Source organism: Corapipo altera, unplaced genomic scaffold (genome assembly GCF_003945725.1).
Source record: "Corapipo altera isolate COAL_440 unplaced genomic scaffold, ASM394572v1 316, whole genome shotgun sequence".
NCBI lineage: Eukaryota > Metazoa > Chordata > Aves > Passeriformes > Pipridae > Corapipo > Corapipo altera.
Genome location: NW_020884974.1, coordinates 325990 through 344506, shown reverse-complemented (window position 1 = coordinate 344506; position 18517 = coordinate 325990). Strand labels below are relative to the sequence as shown.

The 18517-nt window shown below is 47.6% G+C and overlaps 1 protein-coding gene across 2 annotated transcripts; it reads right to left on the bottom strand.

Moving 5' to 3' along the window:
• Positions 1–2820: 2820 nt before the first annotated feature.
• On the bottom strand, positions 2821–9983 carry SERPINC1 (serpin family C member 1). Of its 2 annotated transcripts, XM_027665315.1 has the most exons (8): positions 9821–9983; positions 7491–7618; positions 6585–6963; positions 4901–5116; positions 4415–4552; positions 3937–4330; positions 3552–3616; positions 2821–3356 (listed from the first exon to the last, which is right to left on the bottom strand). In XM_027665315.1, the coding sequence occupies exons 3-8, from the start codon at positions 6957–6959 to the stop codon at positions 3183–3185; spliced, it is 1362 nt and encodes a 453-aa protein (XP_027521116.1). In that variant the 5' UTR covers positions 6960–6963; positions 7491–7618; positions 9821–9983; the 3' UTR covers positions 2821–3182. The 2 variants fall into 2 exon arrangements, with proteins under 2 accessions (XP_027521116.1, XP_027521115.1); XM_027665314.1 differs by lacking the exon at positions 7491–7618 and having other exon boundaries at positions 9821–9982.
• Positions 9984–18517: the final 8534 nt, after the last annotated feature.

Genomic DNA, 18517 nt, shown 5'->3' with positions numbered 1-18517 from the left:
AAAAAAAAAAGAAAATCCTTTACTGCAGCAATGCACTTTAACTGGTCAGACGAGTACAGCTGTGGCTGGCCTGGGACACAGCTGGATGGGCAGGCAGCTCCTGGGCAGCCAGAGCCCCGGGTGAGCCAAGTTGCCAGACCCTGGGATGCCCCCGGCAGCCCAAAAGCCACGGCAGCTCTACCTCGGGAGTCCCGTGGGCTGGGCCAGCCCTGCAGGGACAGACCTGCCACCGCCCCGGGGCAGCCCCGCCGGCCGAGCACTGACAGGGCTGGGCCCTGGGGGGGCTTTGTCATCGTTCCAGAGAACCCACCCTTGCCTCTAAAACAGATTTAAATCCCGTTTTTAACAGGTCAGAAGTTGCACCCAGTTACAACCCAGCTGAGCTCAGCTGCACAGCAGAGCCAGAGGAAGTTGTTACTGGGGCTGTGGGGTTTTTCCATAACGTGGATATGGAGCCCTCATCAGTTCAGTATTCTATTTTTTTTTTTTTAAATGTAAGTTTGTGTCTCCCACATTGATTCTGCTCTGAGCTGGTTTGCAGAGTAACCCTTTGTAACAGAAACTGTGCTGTCGCCTTCAACTGTTGGCCTGTAAATCAAACCTTTTAGGACAGGTGTCCTAACACTCAAGACTTACTTTCACAGTTAAGAAATTTCCTGCTGTACTAATTATTCTCTTTTTTTTTAATTTTATTTTTGATTGTAATCCTTATTTCAAGAAGAAAAAGTCAATGTTCAGACTAGTCTGCAGTAGGTGGAAGTGAGAGCCTGCTGTGTGTAACTTGTGGATATCAGACTGTTCTTCAGTGATTTTCCAAGCTGTTCCCAAGCTGGTCCTCCAGCACCACTTCCCTTTTCCTCTTCTAGCAGGTGTTGGCAGACAGTGGCCAATGGCAAACAGGGACAGCCAGAGCTGCTGGAGAGGGGTGGGCAGGGGTGGCAGAGGGGAACCAGAGTTGGGGAAGGGGGAAGTAAAACCAAGGTAGAGGGACTGTACAATTGCATTGAAAGCAGTTTAGCAAAAAGCGCTCTCGTCGGACAGCTTTAAGAACAATGTGAATGAAAACTTAGCAACTTGGGTAGGAATCTTGGAAAATTCTATAAATGTATACTTGAAATTCTGTTTGTATTAAAAAAAATAAATCGCATTTTCTTCTTTCTTTTAACACTGTGTAAAAGAACATTATGCATGTGAGTGGTTTGAGAATTAAATGGTTTAATACTCAGATCCTTGTCTGTGTCGTGGAGCTGACTGGTGTGACCCAGTGTGGGTTTTCTCAGCCATGGCGGGAGATCCTGGTCCCTGCTGTGGGCAGCACTGCACTGCCCAGTTTGGGAAAGGTTGGGCAGTACCAGACTGTTGTTCCTGGCACTTGAGATGGCTTCTGTCCTGTCTGGGATGAGCTTTGTCTCACCACTCAGCAGGCTCAGCCCATTCTGGTCTCACCAGGTGGAACAGGCACAATGCCCTCTGGATGTTTTCCCAGCTGCCAAAGGCAGGGGAAACACTGTGGTTCAGTGCCATGCTAGAGATCCCCAAGCACTGCCTCAGCCCTCCTCCTTCACCATCCTCCACCTCCACAGCCTGGAGCACAACTGAAGAAGGCAGAGGTTGCAGGGTTGTGTTCTCTCAACGAGGTGAGCAGGCAAAAGATGGGATCCAGCAAGAAAAGCCACAGTGGCGACTGCCTGAGGAGGGCAGGGAGAGGAAGAGCTGCTTTCTGAGCCCTTAGTTATTTCCAAAATGCTCCCCCTTTTCTCCCAGGGCCCCAGACATCTGTGACACTCTCAGCTTCTTCCCAAGGTGTTACTCCAGGCAGGCAGGTGAGCCCAGAAAGGACGGTGCCTTGCGGGGGTGCAGGGGTTGCTATAGCTGGAGGAGGTGGTTCTCTGTGTCCAAACACATGTGCCACTCACAACACAAACACAGATGCTCGAACTTTCCTCCTGGGAGCAGGAGAGTGAGCCCTGCAAACCCCTATGGCTTCCAAAACCAGAGACCCAGTCACCAAACCCCTGTCATGGCAGCTCTGAGTTAACTGCAGCACGGTTTGGCTGCTGTGGCCATTGCTGCTTAGAGAAGCCTTTACAGAGGTGGGTGTTTCACTGCTCCTACCAAATTCAGACTAAAGGGCCCACTGGGGAGGGACACCCACTGGTGTTTTCACAGCTGTCTGCAAAAACCACTTCTGTCACCTGTGCTGTCACTGCCCTTTTGGTTTGAAACAGCTGCCTGAAATGCAGAAATCCTAGAGGGAAGCTCACCACCTTCTCCATCTGGAGGACAACCTTGTCAGAGGCTGTACAGCAGTAAAGCCACCTTGAGAGCACCAGAGGCCACACGTGTGGCCCAGCAGCAGGCCAGCACACCTCAGCTCCTGGAGTAAACTTGCAAGTGAAATAACAGATTTTTAAACAAAGCTACAGGTACTGGTTACCTCAGCTGGGCATTGCCACAGTTCATGGACACCCCTGCTACAGGAACTGTTCGCTAGTTTAAATCTTAATGTTAAAAAGGAGATTCAAAGCCTTGGCTATGCAAGACTGTCACTGGTGGCTCTCACCTCTGGGGCATGTTGGATACACCACAGCTGCTGGCAAGCAGGGCACAGCTGTTTGGCAGCTCTTCCACACGTGCTGTGGAAGGATGTTTCTGGCCCAGGCAGCATAAACCCTGTGGATGCTACTGTTCCACTGACCTGTCCAGTGTGGGGTCGTACTGCCAGGACTGGGGAACACAGGGAAGGGCCCGTTTGTTGGAAAGTTTAAATGAGTCTAGGAAGTGGCTTGGTGCAAATTGTGCATTCAGAGATCAGCCTGCTACATACAGATCTATAGGGTTTAATGAACCAGGGGATCAGAGTTACAGCTTGAGGCCCGAAAGGGAGGAGGGTTGGACATGGGAAGGACAGCAGTGCTGGACTCGGGTTTGGGTGCTGCAAAACTACTGGTGCTGGAAGAAATTCAGCTTCCCTTTGCATGGAGGACGTAGCAGATGAGGGGCCCTGTGAGCCTTCTCACCCAGGGAGGAGCAGGGACAGCCCAGCTGGATGCAGTCCCTCCCTGCAGCTGGCACCAAACAGCAAGACCAACCACGCCAGGAGCAGCCCGGGCTTTGTGGCAATACCCCACTGCCCCTCTTCCCGAGGCAGAGGAGGGAGAGGCGAGGCCCTGCCAGCCCCTTTAGGAGCAAGGATCAGCTATCCTGCCCATGAAGATGATGGTGTTGAGGGCGGCTTCCCGGATGAAAAGCAGGAAGGGCCTGTTGGCATTGAAGATTTTTCTGTTCATGGGGAAGGAACGGCCAGAGATGGTGACAGCTGTGGCAGCTGACGCCTCGCTCCCTTCTTCATTCACCTGCCAATCAAGGGAGAAGATGGGATTAAAACACAGGCATCGTGCAGCAGGGACAGGGCTTGCCCTCCTTCTCCTTCCAGAACCCCAGACTGCTGAGGAAACGAACACCAGGGGTTCAGAGCTATTTTTTTTCTTTTAATGCTACATGTTTTTAAAAACCAAGGGGAAGACACCCTGGGACAGAACAAGGCTCACCTCAAGGAAGGCTTTGTGGAAAGCCTCAGACACATACAGGTCTGTGCGGCCCTCTGCGATGATACCTGCAACAGAGTGGAGAAAGGTTAAACTGAGTTTAGGCACAGCTCAAGAGAGAACACACTCCCATCCAACAGGGCCTGGGATCAGGCAGAAGGCATGGCTGCCCTAAAATGAAAATATGCCCCCCCACATGCAATGGATTGCTAAATTGCCATGTCCTCAGTGCAGAGCTGGGCTGCCTATCTACGGTGGGACTTGACCAGAGTCCATCACTGACTGTGGCAACATCTAAATGCTTTCATGTTCTTGTTCCTCATGTGCTGCTGCACCTAATGCCCTGGCACCTGTGGAGGAACGGCTGCCCCCCACCTCAACATCTCACCTGGGAGTCTGGCATTTTCCGGACTGAAGAGATCTTCCAGTCCCATTTTCCTCAGCTTCTCTTTGACACTGAAGCTGTCCTCGACACGGAACCGAGGGAGATAAACAAAGAGAGACACCTCCTTCATGGAGTCTATCCAGCTCTGCAGCTTCTCTGATGTCAGGACTCGCTCCACGTCCTCCAGCGGTGTCCCAGCACTGGGCAGGACCAGCACCATCGTGATATCATCCCCTTTGTACGGCAGCTCCAGCACCTGGACTTTGTCCTGGGGGATGAATGCATAGTGGAATTTGGACTCCTGGTACATAGTTGGGACTTTGCAGGTCTCGCCATTGGCTTTATTAAATACATCCAGTTTTGTGTTTGGAGCTGGGAACTGCGATTTCCAGTGCCCCTAAAAGTGAGAGGGGGAGGACAAACATGAGCACCATGTCTCTCCCAAGGACGTGGGCTCCTCCCTTAGTTTTGTCAGCCATACCTTAAAGTAAATGGTGTTGACCAGGACCAAGACAGTGAGATCATCAATACCTCTTTCTGGGATCACTTCTGTGATGCGTCTCTCTGTCTTATTAGCCACCCACTCATTAATGATCTCCCTGGAAAGTTCTGGCTTCTCCTGAAGGAAGAGACCAAAAAAAGGTTAAGCCAAGGGTTTTAAACACCTCTTTGTGCCCCTTCTGCAGGAGACAGGTTCCCAGGGTGTGTGCTGGGGGAGGACACTGCTCCCAGAGCAGCGCTGCAGGGTTCAGCAACGAGGAGAGGGGACATGGCTGTGGTTAAGGGTGAGATGGAACAAGAGCAGCTGCATCCAAGGCTCCCTCCTGCCTTCACTCATATCCCACACAGCCAGAGCAGGGCACTTCCTCTGGGCAAAAGACAGGGATGCATCCTTCAGCAAAAGCAGAAGGATGGCGGGGGGGAGAAACCAAACCAAAAAGCAAAGTCGCAAGTAGATCAAACCCACTTTGAAGTTCAAAGGCCAGAGTTTGGCTCCATAAACGATTTCACTGATGTTCTGATAAGTCTCGTTGAAGACCAAGGATTTCTCCCCAAAGAGGCGGTTGGCCGATACCAGCTCCGAGGATTTGTTGGCTTTCTTGTAAAGCCGGCAGTTCAGCTTGGCAAAGAAGAAGTGGATCTGATCCGATGTCTTTTCCGAAATGGTGTCAAATCGAAAGACCTGGAGGAGCCAAGCAGCGAGAAGGAATCCATGAGCAATCCATGAGCAGGTTCTTGTGCTCCTGGGCCCCACAGCAAGTGGTGGAGGAGCCTTTGCCTCAACAGCCAGGAAATCTGGAGGCCCTCAGAGCTTCGCCCTCCATCTGTAATTGGGAATCCAAATCTACATAAAATGAACTCCCCCATCAGCCCAAGATCTCCTTTGGAGTCCAAGTGGAGGATTAAACTCTGCTCAGGTGCTGCTCCTGTGTCTAACTCTGGTTTCCTTGCTCCCAATACTCTGCCTGTGACTGGTTCCAGGTTCCCCCAGTGCTACCACACCCCAGGGATGAGCTGCACCAGTGGAAAGACTCAGAAGGATTGTGCTGAACCCTCCTGTGACAATGCCAAAGGCTGCTCCTTCCCAGGAGGAATTATCATGGCCTGTTGAGTAATTCTGGTACATCTTATCTATTTTTACAGGGAATGGGAACATGTAGCAATTGTTTTGAGGGTAGATTTTTGCAGCACAGGGAATTTTTTTATCTGTTCCCAGCTAGAAGGACAGTTATGATTTGTCTACTGCTATCCAACCTCAGGCCTTTAAGCACAGAAAATCCCACAGCACATTGCTCTTCCTATGAGGCTCCTTCCAGGTACAGGCTCCCCTGCCCTGGAAGTCAGGTGGACTGCAGGGTCTCCCATGTCTCTGATTTTTGTCCCAAGGGAGAGACGGGGAACGTGAAAAAGAGCCTCTCCCAATGGGACTTGATTATCACAGCTTTTCCTGCTTTCAGCATAAAGAAATGCTTAGCTATGTGCTTGCCCAATCTGCAAGAAACAAACTGTTCCCATTCCATTCCCTCATCTCCCAAAGAAGCTTCCTTTCCTCCATATGAAACCTAATCTCTCAAACCCAGTAAATCCACCCTGAATGATGGATCTAAATAAGGAGTCATGGGAAGGAGCTAGTATCTAAATACAGGCTGCCCCTTCCCAGGGTCTCATTTACAGGTCTCAAGACCAGGTTGGATGGGACTGAATAGCTGTTTTTGGCATCTCTGTCCCACCAGGAGTACAATGAGGAGGGGAAAAGCCTGTTTGATGTAGAGGAAAGACTGCTCACAGACTGGGATTGAGATGACCTGCACCAGGAGGACAGTCAGGAATTGTATGGACGCACATTCACTACAGAGAGGTATCTTGCAAAGTCTCCACTATATGGAATGCTATATGCCAACCCTGGAAGTGTCCAAGGCCAGGTTGGATGGGACTTGGAGCAACCTGGTCTAGCGGAAGGTGTCCCTGTCTGTGGCAGGGGGTGGAACGAGTTGAGCTTCACGGTCCCTTCCCACCCAAACCATTCCGTGATTCTATGATTCGATTCCCAAGGCAGGGAGCTGTCCTGGCCCTGAGAGCACCCATGAGCCATGATCACCTTTCCTGCCTTTCAGACCTGCTACAGGGAAAGGCTGAGGAATCCCACTGACCTCCATGAGCTGCTGGAGGGTGCTGCCACAGGCTCCCAGCTTGGTCATGGCAAAGGCTGTGGAGATGCTGAGGGGCGACATGAAGATGTTCTCCCCATTGTCCTTGGAGTCAGCCAGGTACTTGTAGAAGACAACGGCAAAGCGGGAGTTGGCCTTGGACAGCTCCCAGACCCGGGGGTTGGTGGACTCCGGTAGCTTGTCCTTAGCTGGCTCCTGCCCCTCGCCCTCTGGGGGCTTCCTCTCCGGGTTGCGGTAGATGCAGACGGGGTTGACAGGGATGTCACGGGGCTTGGCGGTGCAGATGTCCTCCACGGCATAGGGCTCAGGGACAGCCACCCCCCACATGCCCAGGAGACACAGCACCACCAGACGCATCGTCCTGGAACCACAACAAGAGCGCTCAGACACACGGCCTGGCCCTAAACCCACGGGCCTGTTTCAGCCAGGGGAACAGGAGCCCATGCTCCTCTCCAATCCTCCCTTTGTCCTGGAGCTGCAGGATAAACCAGGAGGACAGACAGACACCAGCAGAACAAATATGCCTCCAAGCACACACTACTTTTAGAAGCAATACACTGAAAAGGGGGCTTTCTCAGTGCCCTCTTTAAGCAGCAGGCTCAAGTTTGTACAAAAATATGACTTGAACTTTTGAGTCCTCCCCATCAGCCAGCGAGGTGGCTACAGTGCAAGGGTCCTGCTTGTGTGGTGTTTCCCCAGGGTCACCTCACGCTATTTCAGTTCCTGGTGCAGGAGATGCTACGGCAGAGAAGAAAGGTGATAAGAAAGAGGTCTCCAGGGGAGTTGGTCCCTCCATGCACTGAGCATCTTTAATATCCCAAAAATGTATTTTGTAAGCATGTATGGTGTAGCTGGTGCATCCCAGCTATACCTGTCCAAAGTTCATATCACTTCAATGCAAACTGGTTGTCCCTGGTACCTGAGGAAGGCAGGATGATGTTAACCACCACGTTCCAGCAAAAGCAGGTCTCTGAAAATCTCCCAGCAAGGCAGAGATAATTTCTTTTCCACCTTTGCTAAAGCACACAGAATCATGGAATGGTTTTGGTTGGAAGGGACCTTGAAGACCACCTCATCCCACCCCCTGCCATGGGCAGGGACACCTTCCACCAGCCCAGGTTGCTCCAAGCCCCATCCAAGCTGGCCTTGGACACTTGCAGGGATGGGGCAGCCACAGCTTCTCTGGGCAACCTGTGCCAGGGCCTCCCCATCCTCACAGGGAAGGATTTCCTCCTAAATCCCAACACCCTTCAGCTCTGGCAGCAAGGCCTCAGCCATGCCAGGGCCGACACAGCACGTCCTGTGCACTGGGGTTCCGAGATGCCCTTTGCATGACCTAGGTTCGTTCACATCCCTGTGGCAGGAAGCTTGAGAAACAACTACTGGGAAGGGCTGGCAGCCTGCCTAGGACTTGCCTACCACAGGAGACTTTTTCAAACATGTATCTGACTCAGGTAGGTCTCTGCCTGCCCCCGCACACTCACTGCATGGCTACCAAGCATTGCCTTCTGAGAAACCAAATTAAAAATCAGTTGCATTTAGCACTGGTGACCTCTGTGTCTGTGATCTTGCAGTGCTGGTGGGCCAGCACCTGTGGGAGGAAAACAGCAGCATCAAAAGGGCTGGTGTGGGATGAAGGAGAGCTCTGGGTTCTTCCACAACCCCCTCCCCAGGCTATTGGGCAATGACTTCATCTCTGCTCCAGTTCCTCTGCAAAAGCAGAAATTACCTCATCTGGCACCAAGACTGTGTGGAGCCCCAAGGGCCCCTCTCCATCCACTGATAGCACAGCAACAAGGACTGTGAGAAAACATGCAAAACAAGAGGCTGACTCAGGCCACTGCCACAGCTCTTGCTGGGAATGACAAACAGATTACCTTCCAAAAGGTTCAAGACAGATGGGACACCACAAAGGGCAAAAAATTCCCACACTTAGTGCTGCCAGCTGCAGCAGGAAGGATGGCCCCAACAGAAAGCACAAGCTCACCATGGTCCCTGCCCCGTCACTCTGCTCTCCTCTAGGGAAAGGCAGATCCTGACATGCCTGTACAAGGACAAATCCCTGCTTCTGCCCAGCCAAGGCAGCTCGTGGTGCCTGCCATGGCGCAAAGTGCTGCTAATCTGATCTCACACTTAAAACCAAAGCACAGGACTGAGGAGAACACCTCATCTTCACCCTGTCCTGACTAAACAGAAAAGACTCTCTATTTCTACTCCACAGTAAAGTCCTGGGCTGTCACTAGAGGAGATACAGGACTTTGTGCTAACCCCTTAAACCAACTTTACCGTCCACTAAGGCTGACCTGGCCCCTGACATGTCCAGTCTTGGCTCTTACAGGCAAGAGCCTTTGCTATTTCTTAGGCCAGCTCTCTGTTGTAGCACTTGGCCAAAACCCATTCCTCCTCCCCTCACAGCTCTTCAACACTCCCTTTTCCCTTGCAGCACTGCCACACAGTCCATGTGTCAACGGTTTTCATCCTGGAAGGATCCCAAAGTATTCCCACAACAGCACTGCCTGAAAGGGGTTACTGGCAAGGGAGAAAGTAGAAACTAGAAAAAGCTCTTAGAAGGGTGAAGCAACAAAAAGAAGTGCAGAAAGCCAAGAAACAAGTTGCTGATTCAGCTTCAATCAGAAGGCTCCGGGGAAGCGTCAAGAAACTCCCCCATCCCGCGGCTGCTGTGCCACAGCTGGGCTCCAGCCAGCACAGGCCCTTTCCATCCCACTGTTCCTCATGGCTGCAGGACAGGGCAGCTCAGTGGGCTTGCAGACCCCCAGCACCCACCCTGCTGAACCTACTGGGGGTGCTGGTGGGGGTGTGACTGTCCCACAGAACCCACACACTGCGTACAGAGCCCAGCTGATGGGAAGGTGCTCAAACCTCCTTCAGCTTCCCTGCCACGCCACATCCCAAACTCTGAGTGCAAAGCAAACCAGGAGTGCTCTTTTACAGCCAGCAACTGCTTGGGACATCCTGACCTTAGGAATTCTCTCCACACCAAAAAGCATTGCTGCAGGTTGGGGATAGAAGTCAAGCATGATGCTTTAGTGAGCTGTACAGCCTTCGTGAGAGTTGGGATAGGAGGGAGGATCCTCTAGAAAAGAGCAAAACAACCCACTCTGGCAGCAGCTAAAATTCATAGGCTCCTATGAAGGGAAAAGAACCTGCTACAAGGAATTAATTAACAATGAAAGATTAGTGAAATTTGTTTCTCTTACCTGCCCCTCCAGCCTTCTACTTTTAGGATGTAAATGCAAATTGTTAAGAGGACAGTCTTGCTTGAGCCCAAAGCCGTTTCCTCACTGGATTTCTGTGCTCAAGCAGAGCTGAGACAACAGCAGGGGACAGTGGGAGGGGAGTAGGATGCTGAGGCCAAAGGGTGATGACCAGCTGCTGGAGGTTAAGCAAAGAGCAGGAAAAAAAGCAGTGTTTAGTTTGAAAGAGGTTTTAAAGTTCAATCTGACAAGGGAAAGTTTGACCATCTATCCCACACAAATGCCAGATGCCTCTAGTTCCTGCCCACAGTAAATTAACTGCTTATCCCATGAGAAAAAACCCAAAACTTTCAGGAGTTCAAATAAAAATGTGGTGATCCAAGGCATCTTTAATTCTCATCTGGGTATCTTGTAGCTTAGCAAAATGTCTCCCCACCCTGCCACCTCCCCCCCATTTCCACACAGGCACAAGTTGGGAGAAGCTGCCCCACTTCATATGCCACAGTTTCAAATAACATCTTAACCACACTCACCTGGAACAGGCTCCCCTGGGAAGTGGCCACAGCCCCAAACCTGCCAGAGCTCAAGCAGTGTTTGGAGTTCGGCCAACACCCTCAGGCACATGGTGGGATTGTTGGGGTGCCCTGCGTAGGGTCAGAAGTTGGACTTGATCCTTGTGGGTCCCTTCCAGCTCAGGATATTCTGTGATTCTATGTCCTTTCACTTGTACAGCTGGAAAGCTGAGGATTAGCAGCAGCTCGCCCATCTCCAGTCCAGATCTACATGGCAGTGTTGGGAGCAGGACTGAGCAACACCATTTCCGATGTGGGATGCAGCTGCTCTATAAATTCCACAGTGTTGCTTCCTGAACATCAAATTCCAGGAGCAGGCTGGCTCAGCAGGTGCTACACCTGCCCTGTTCCTGGCCTCCAGTAAGAGCCCAGGTCTTAGCGCAAAATGCAGCTGCAAAATGGTTTGGGGGAAGTAAAAGGCCTTACTATACCAGTATAGGATATAATTAAAAGGGACAGAGATTGTGGAAATAAATTAAAAGATACTGTAAGATGTCCTCCATGAGAAACAAAGGACCTGTGCATCGCATACCTTATTGCTCCAGGTGGCTGCTGGTTTAATTTTCTGAGGTGCCTCACAGGTCCCAGGGTCTCCAGGGTGAATTAAGGATGCTCCACACCAAGGCAGACATCCAAGCACGGGTTTCCATTCACCCACTTCTCAGGGGTAGTTTAAAGCAATAAAACCAAGAGCAAACACCTACTGTTTTGCACGTGCCACAGAAGTGCCCAAGCCATCCCTTCCCAGGGGAGCAGAGTAAACCTATTTTTTGAGTGCAGCACGTAAATGGTAATTTGTTGCTGGTTCAGGTCCAAGCAACAGCCCATCACTCACACCTGAGCAGGGATATCCCTAAGGAAGCATCCAAGATGTCAGTGTGTTCATACAAGCCATTAGCTGCCCCGTCTGCTCCAGTGGAAGGGCTGTTCTCCAAAAGCTGCTGCTCCCAGACCCAAAGCAGGGATCAGAGGCTCAAACCCATCGAGCACCAAAGCCTGGCAGCCTGGGGCAAGGGAGATGAAGCATCAAGCCTTGGTTTTAGTCTCTCCCATACTTGTAGTCCAGAAGACAGGGAGCTGGAGTTCACAGTTATGGGGAAGGAGGTTACAGAAACAATTGAAGACATTCTATTTGGAAAGAAACAGCTTTCAAATACACCTGAGTGGCGTGCAGGAACACAAATTTCCTTAGTTCTGTTTGTGCTTTGGGTGCTCACTGTGGAGTTTTATGATGAGGCACAGTGCACTCAGAGAGTGTGATGGGATCAAAGAATCCCATGTTCTGGGCTCGCCTTCTATCCTAGAACCCACACCTAAAGGGAAAAAGATTTTCCAGCAGGTACCATCCACTTGAACCCAGTTCTCCCCTCTTTTCCACATAAAAAAAAAAAACATTTTCCCCAAATCTCTCTTGATGCAGAGCACCCACCGCTCCCTTTCAAAGGGATCTGATGCTCCACAGCACTTCAGATCTTCCTTTCAAAAGCCAGAAGGCTCTGCCTGCCCTGCAATAGGAGAAGGAACAGTTTCTCAGCCAAGCAGCAGCCTTGGTTTGGCCAGTTTCAGATTTATAGCCAGATAATGACTTGTTAGAATCCACAAAAAGGACAGAAAGGAGAAGATTAAAAACCACAGAGCAGACTGTGGAGCAAACCTTCATCACTCTAAGGCAAGTCCCAAACCAGGCTCAACATCAGACGAATGCTGCTCCCTCCTTCTCTGAAGGCTTTGGTTTTTAGATATGTACTCTGAGCAATTAGCAAAACATTATTTTGAGTATCCTTTCTCATTCACCTCTGGTGAAGGAGCCACTTTGTTTACAGGTGGAGTCAGAAGAGAACAGACCAGACCAAGGAGAGACATATGGCTCCTCTGCTGTTTGGCATCTCTTATGCTCCAGCCCAGCAGAGAACAAACACACCTTGACCTGGAGAAAGCCTTAGAGAGATGATCTGACAGTCCTACGCTTCACACCAAGTCTAGAAGAATGCGCATTCACCCCAGACAGAAAACGAGAGATATTTCAAAGTGTTCTCCATTAATTTATCATTTAATATAAATGCTGACAGAAAAGCAGGTAAGACCTTGTCTATTTACAAACCAAATAGCGAATCGTCACCTTTCCACCAGTTTTTGTTGAATCTGCAACACAAAGGACCCTTAGACACTATGTGAGAGCAAGGTGAGGTTGAGTCAGCTTTAAGAGGCAGAAAAGCAAGGTGAAGACTGAAGAAATAACATTTCAACATATGGCTTTTTCTATATAACCACCATGCACATACAATAGGTCTCCACTCCCTTGTCCTTTCGTACAAAGATGACAGGGTTGGCTCTATAAGTCTGAAGAGAAAATAAAGGAGACAAATACTGACTTTCAGATCTCTGGATCCTTTTGCTTCCTTCAATCCACTCTGACCCACTTCAGCACAGTATCTAAAAGGCTTCTCTTTCAAGTTTAAAAAGTATATTGCAGGAGTAAAGACAGAGGGAGATGGATATAGAGAACTCTTTCTTCTACTCCTTTTGTCATCTCAGTTTTCACCAAAGGTAGCAAAGCATCCAACCTTTCCTGGAAAAGAGGCACCAACTCCCTGTGTGCCTCTGAACATCTCCCCTGTGACCAGGTCTGTATGTATAAGACTTCAAAATTCCCCTGAACCTGCAAAGAATTCAATTTATAGAATTCTTCTCATACATTCTACTTCATCTCTACTCCTATTAAGAATGTTTTGATAGTTACAGACAATAAATATCCACGATGTCAACCCAGAGTCAGCCATTCCCATAAAGGAGTGAGAATTTTTGTTGATGGGAAGGAAGAGCAGAAAAGGAAGAAAACAACAGAGAGAGAAGAAAAGCAAGAAAAAACCCAGTTCAAACAGAGACTGAATGAACATTTTGTTCAGCACTGATTCATGAGAACAGCAGACAGGGAATTTCACTTATCCAGGAACCTAAATAAATTCAAGAAATAGTTCATAACCTGACTCAACAAAGCTCATGGTCTCCATTTTATTACCTAGACTATCCTTTATTTTATTTCTGTTAAATATACCTCTGCAGGGCACAATCACATACAATCAATACGATTGGAAAATTACATGAGCTCTATCCCAAGCATATACGCACCAATATTAAAAAGTTATTTAAAAAACAAACAAACCAAAAAATTAAAATAAAACTCCACCCAAAAAGGTGATAATGACTGCAGAATGTCTCGGGGAGACTTGTACGGAACTAACAAGATCGAAGAAACCAGGAAAAAAAGATCATCTATAGAGAAATCCCACAACTGGAAGCAGATGATTTCAAAGAGGGTGTGGGAGCTGTTGTAGAGATCCCACAGTTCTTCCTCCCTCCTCTCACATGTGCCTTTTCTCACCTCTTCCTCCCCACAGCAGCAAATACAATGGGGAGAGAGCTGGACACTCCACTACCAGTTACAGAAAACAGGGAAGAACAGCCAAGCTACAGCATGGTTGCTAAGCTGACTGCAAGGAAAGCTCCTTTTAGCATGGAGGCTGCTTACACAGCAAGCAGAAGCCAAAGGGGGAATGGAACTCCTTAAAATTAGGAAAAACTCTCAAAATCATTTGATTTGCCCAAGTTGAGCAGCTTCACCTGCGAGAGGCTGCGGGTGAACGGTCCCAATTGTGAGCTGGGCAGCAGCTGGGAGGTGAACGGGGCTTCTCCTCCTCTCCCTCAGGTTGCTTCACACATTTTTAAAAGGCTGCTGCCAAGTTTCTTTTTAAAAAGCTACAAATAAAGAGGTCAGCACACACATCCAGTTGTGGGATCCATCCAATACACAGTCTGGTTTGGATGCCAAAGACTTGTGAGTACTGTCTGCCACAGAACTATAAATTAGGACTTTTTAACATTACAAAGAAGCAAATAATTTCTTAAACATCAAATATTCCACAAGATTTTCTTTTTCGCTTACAGATATATTTTCCCCATATATATTTCACATGTAATTTCACCATGTCTAATGCTTTTTATGTCCAGAGACACTGCACCACCTGTTGCTTCCATCTCTCCCAACACTGCATGTTTCAAATTGAAGTTGATAATTGTGTTTTCCTAGAGCTTTCAGATCTCAGAATCAGTTGTTTCCTGGCATATGAAAACATCCAACTGGTATATCCAAGGAAAGCTGCCTTGCTGGATGTACCTTGTCACCTAAACCTTCCCAACTGCTGAACACCTGGCAATTGGCACTCAAATCATACACAAACTCACTGGAATTGCAAAGATTGCCTGGGAAAGATCAGTTAATTGTCCATGTTACTAAGCTACAGGCACCCAATTTTGAATATTATGGCCACATACTTTAGGCTTCAAATGATTGAGATGTTCCTATGCAGACAAATCCACATTGCCATGTGTTTTTTTGGGAAATTTCAGGAAAAGCTGCAGCCTCTTTGCTTACCAGTGTTCAAAGACTTCCCACGACATGATATCACACTTGCCATTAGGAAATTATATTAAAAACAAAATAAGCATTAAGAAGTTTGTTCTCCTTTCCCTGCTAATTAAGCCCTACTTGCATCACAAGAAGTGCCTCGGAGGCTGCGACAACACTAAGCAATTACATTCTTCTTCCTACAGAAGAATAAAGACCACATGTTAACTGTGTAAGGACGCTGTACTGCAGTAACATTCTCCAAAATTCCTTACTTATTCTGTGTAACTTGAACTAACTTACTCCAGCCTCTTTCATCCATTGGTATTCCCACAGAATATAATGCAGTTGGTAACACTTGACTATGGAAAAGAGAACTCCCAATGATGTTTTTGACATTTCAGTGTCTACTTGATGTGAGAGCAAATCAGTTTGTGCTACAAAATAATCAGTATGTTGATTTACAAGTAATAGCCACCCAGCTCTTGGCACCAAGGCTGTACCCAAAAGGTGGCTCAGAAGATCTGCTTCACTTCCCTCAGAAATTCAGTTTACGTCACTCAAGGGAGGCAGATGTTTTTCCAATTCATGTCAACTCAACAACTTTTGCTTCCTGGGTTGGTTTTTTTCATCCAGGCAACTTGATATATTACAATACAAGAAATTAAGTTGCTGACACACTGAGGTTTTTTGGTTGTTTTTATATCAGCAACATTAGGAGGCAAAATGGAAGGCTGTGTTTTCAGAAGTGGATTATGACAAAACTTGAATCATGGCCTAGCACTGCTCTGTCTATCCTAGGACGACAAACACTTCCTCATATGCACACAGACAAGCACAAAACTTGCACACTGCTTATATGTCTGGGTGTTTTCCCTATTTTAGAGCAGAGAAGGAAGCTGGCACTCCTGCCCTTGAGCCTCCTGAATACTGGCACTGAATTTCTCAAGACCATAAAAGCGGGTCTGAAATAGCCAGTCCAGCAAAGATACTTTTTATTGGGGTTCTTCAGATAACTGTTTCCTTTGTTATAGTCCAGATTTATAAATGGCAATGGAAATGAGGGTTTGTGCTACTTGGACTTAGAGATTTCTCTCTGAATATAAAAACCTTGGTACCAAGTCTGCAAGAGTTTGAGTAGATCAAGGAAGGGAAATGCAAGTGGCTTTCCTGTATTATCAATAAAAGCCTCAGTCCTGTTCCTTTCTAAGACAGAATTTGCCCCACCTTACTCAGTTTGTGCTGTCAAGAGACAATATGACCATACAAGTTTGGTTCTTGCACTTCTAATTTAATGTAATGCTAAAGTTTGACAAGTCTTTCCGGTTCCAATGGGTTTAAAAGTCAGTCACATTTGTAACACAGATTTATCTTTTAATGTAACTGAAGAGATTTTCCATCAGTATTCAATTTAGATTTAAACACTTAAAGACAAGGCTTCTTGGATTATGAGATTTCTGTGTTCCTTCTCCCTCTCCAAATGAGCCATTCCATCAGCTGAGAGAGTGCATGAGAGACTGAAAGTACATGACAACACCCCAGATACATCTCAGTACATTGCAAATTGTATGACTCAATGGAATGATTTTCTACAATTGAATGCATGGGCAAGGCTTGACAATCATTAACTTCTGGAAATTGTTATTAGGATAATACAGTCAACTCACGATACCCTACAAACGCTTGACAATCAAAATGGCTACATCAGGGGGAAAAAAAAAGTGTAAAGCACAAGTCTTTGGCTCTCCTTTAAAGAAAACAGCAGTTTACCATGTTTATACAGATCCCCCGTTTGCCTACCAGTAGGGGCAATATCACATTTGTGCATCACTGAGTAATAACACCATTAGAAAAGGCAACTTCACAGAAGTTATTGGCTAAGCGAATTCATTTGAATGCTCTGTTTTGAGGCAGCAAGCTGTCACTGTTACACAATCAGGGAGGGTGGATGGGCAAGCCACAGGAGGAAAGGAGAAAAAAAAAAAAGGGAGTGAAGGCTCAGAAAAAACAAGACAGAAAAGAACTTGAGAAGGAAGGAGATAACTGTGCTGCAAGCTTGAAAAGTGCTCTGATCTAGAGAAAACAAGTCCTACTCTGAAATGGGACAGCATGCAAGAGGGGTAGAAGAAACAGTTTAAATTTCTCCTATTAAGAAATCAGAACTAGAGGTCACAGGAAAGGAAGAAGAGATGTTGACAGGAGAAGGAAAGTAACACTACAGAATAAACAGACATTTCTACACTGACTGTATCACTGACGCACTGAAGCTCAACCTTCCGCTTGAAGCTTTCTGTTCGGGGGGGTTTGTCCGTGCTGGGGTTGGAACCCAGGTATCAGCGAGGGTTAAGAGTTGTCTGGTGCAGCAGGAAATTCCACCTACCTACCAAAGGATGCAGCAGTGCCCTAACACCATGGTAATACTGCTCCTTCTTGTCCAGGTAGAAGGAACTAAAGCAATCCGTAGCCAAGACCAATCTCACAGAGGTGGGCAGCACTCCTGTACAACTGGGACAGTGATGGGCTATAGCAATGACTGTATCAGGATAGAGAGTCACTCCAGACATTTTGACTCTCAGCTTATTTGCTGTAACCATCAATGCTGCCAACTGCATGGAGAGCCCTCTGTTCTCTGAGTTCTCCCAGTTTTTCCACAAAAAGGGAACATTTCACGTGCAGTTTTCAGAAAAAGACTTAAAAGCATGCACTGCACTTTGCTGTTCAACTTGTTTTAATCAACTTAACTTCTGCAAAAAGAAAAAAAAAAGGCAGAAAAAGGGTAAGAGGAGGAGGGGAAGAACCAAAGCTAAAAATCAATACTGTTAGTAGATATTAAACACACTATTTAACAAGCCAAACTATAATTCTGGGCAAACAGGGCATTCACCTGGACACACTGATCACAACAAGGACACTACGCACAAAGTACAGCACGGACAGCTGGATGAAGGAGAAAACAAAACAAAACAACAGTAAGATCTCTTTTCTAATCCCCAAGTTTTGGAAGCAGTCACCATATGCAGGCCAGCAATCTGAGTAGCTCTTACTGCAGAATTCCTCCCAGTAGAAAAAGTGGAGAAAGGAATAATCCCTAATTTGGCAAGGGAACTAGTTAAATAAAAGGTAAAAAGGTTTTTGCCCTCCACATTTTCTTCCTAGTGTTGCAAATAAATCTGTTGGAGTCAAACCTATTGTAACCGTCTTTGAAAATTAATTTTACATCCACAATTACTACAGTCAAAAAAAGGAACATTTGGGGTTTGTCCTCCTAGTTTAGAATATTGGACTAATTATCTTGACTAAGGTGAGCTTCCTGTGTTAATAAAGACACAGCAGGAAGGTATAAACTAATTAAACCCAAGGAGAAGGCTGACTTGAGGGTGGTGCTCTGCATTAAATGATGGGAGGAGAGAGCAGGCAGCCAGGGAAACACCTTCATCATCCTCCTGGCCAGAGCAGAGAAGGGAGGAACAGACTCACAACTGCATCCACCCAGCCCTGCTGGGCTCCAGGGGAGCGGCTGGAATGCTTGGCCTCAAGCAGCAGGTACGGATGGGTGGGGACAAGCTGGAGGTGAAGCTGCTCTAGTGCAAAGATGGTTCTTTGCCCAAAGTTAGGAGGGGCTAGAAAACAAAGCAAGCCTCAAACTACTCTTGGCAATGAAGAGGCCAAAGTTCAACTAAGAGTGAAATAAACCCATGTGAAGACATATGGAGAGTGTGGGGG

Bases quoted from the DNA above. Each gene is read 5' to 3' on its own strand.
- SERPINC1 (XM_027665315.1), bottom strand. From the start codon at position 6,959: ATGCGTCTGGTGGTGCTGTGTCTCCTGGGCATGTGGGGGGTGGCTGTC. The intron at 5,117-6,584 runs GTCAGTGGGATT...TGGCTCCTCCAG, and splicing joins CCCTCCAGCAGCTCATGGAG to GTCTTTCGATTTGACACCAT. The intron at 3,617-3,936 runs GTGAGATGTTGA...ACTCTGTTGCAG, and splicing joins GGAAAATGCCAGACTCCCAG to GTATCATCGCAGAGGGCCGC.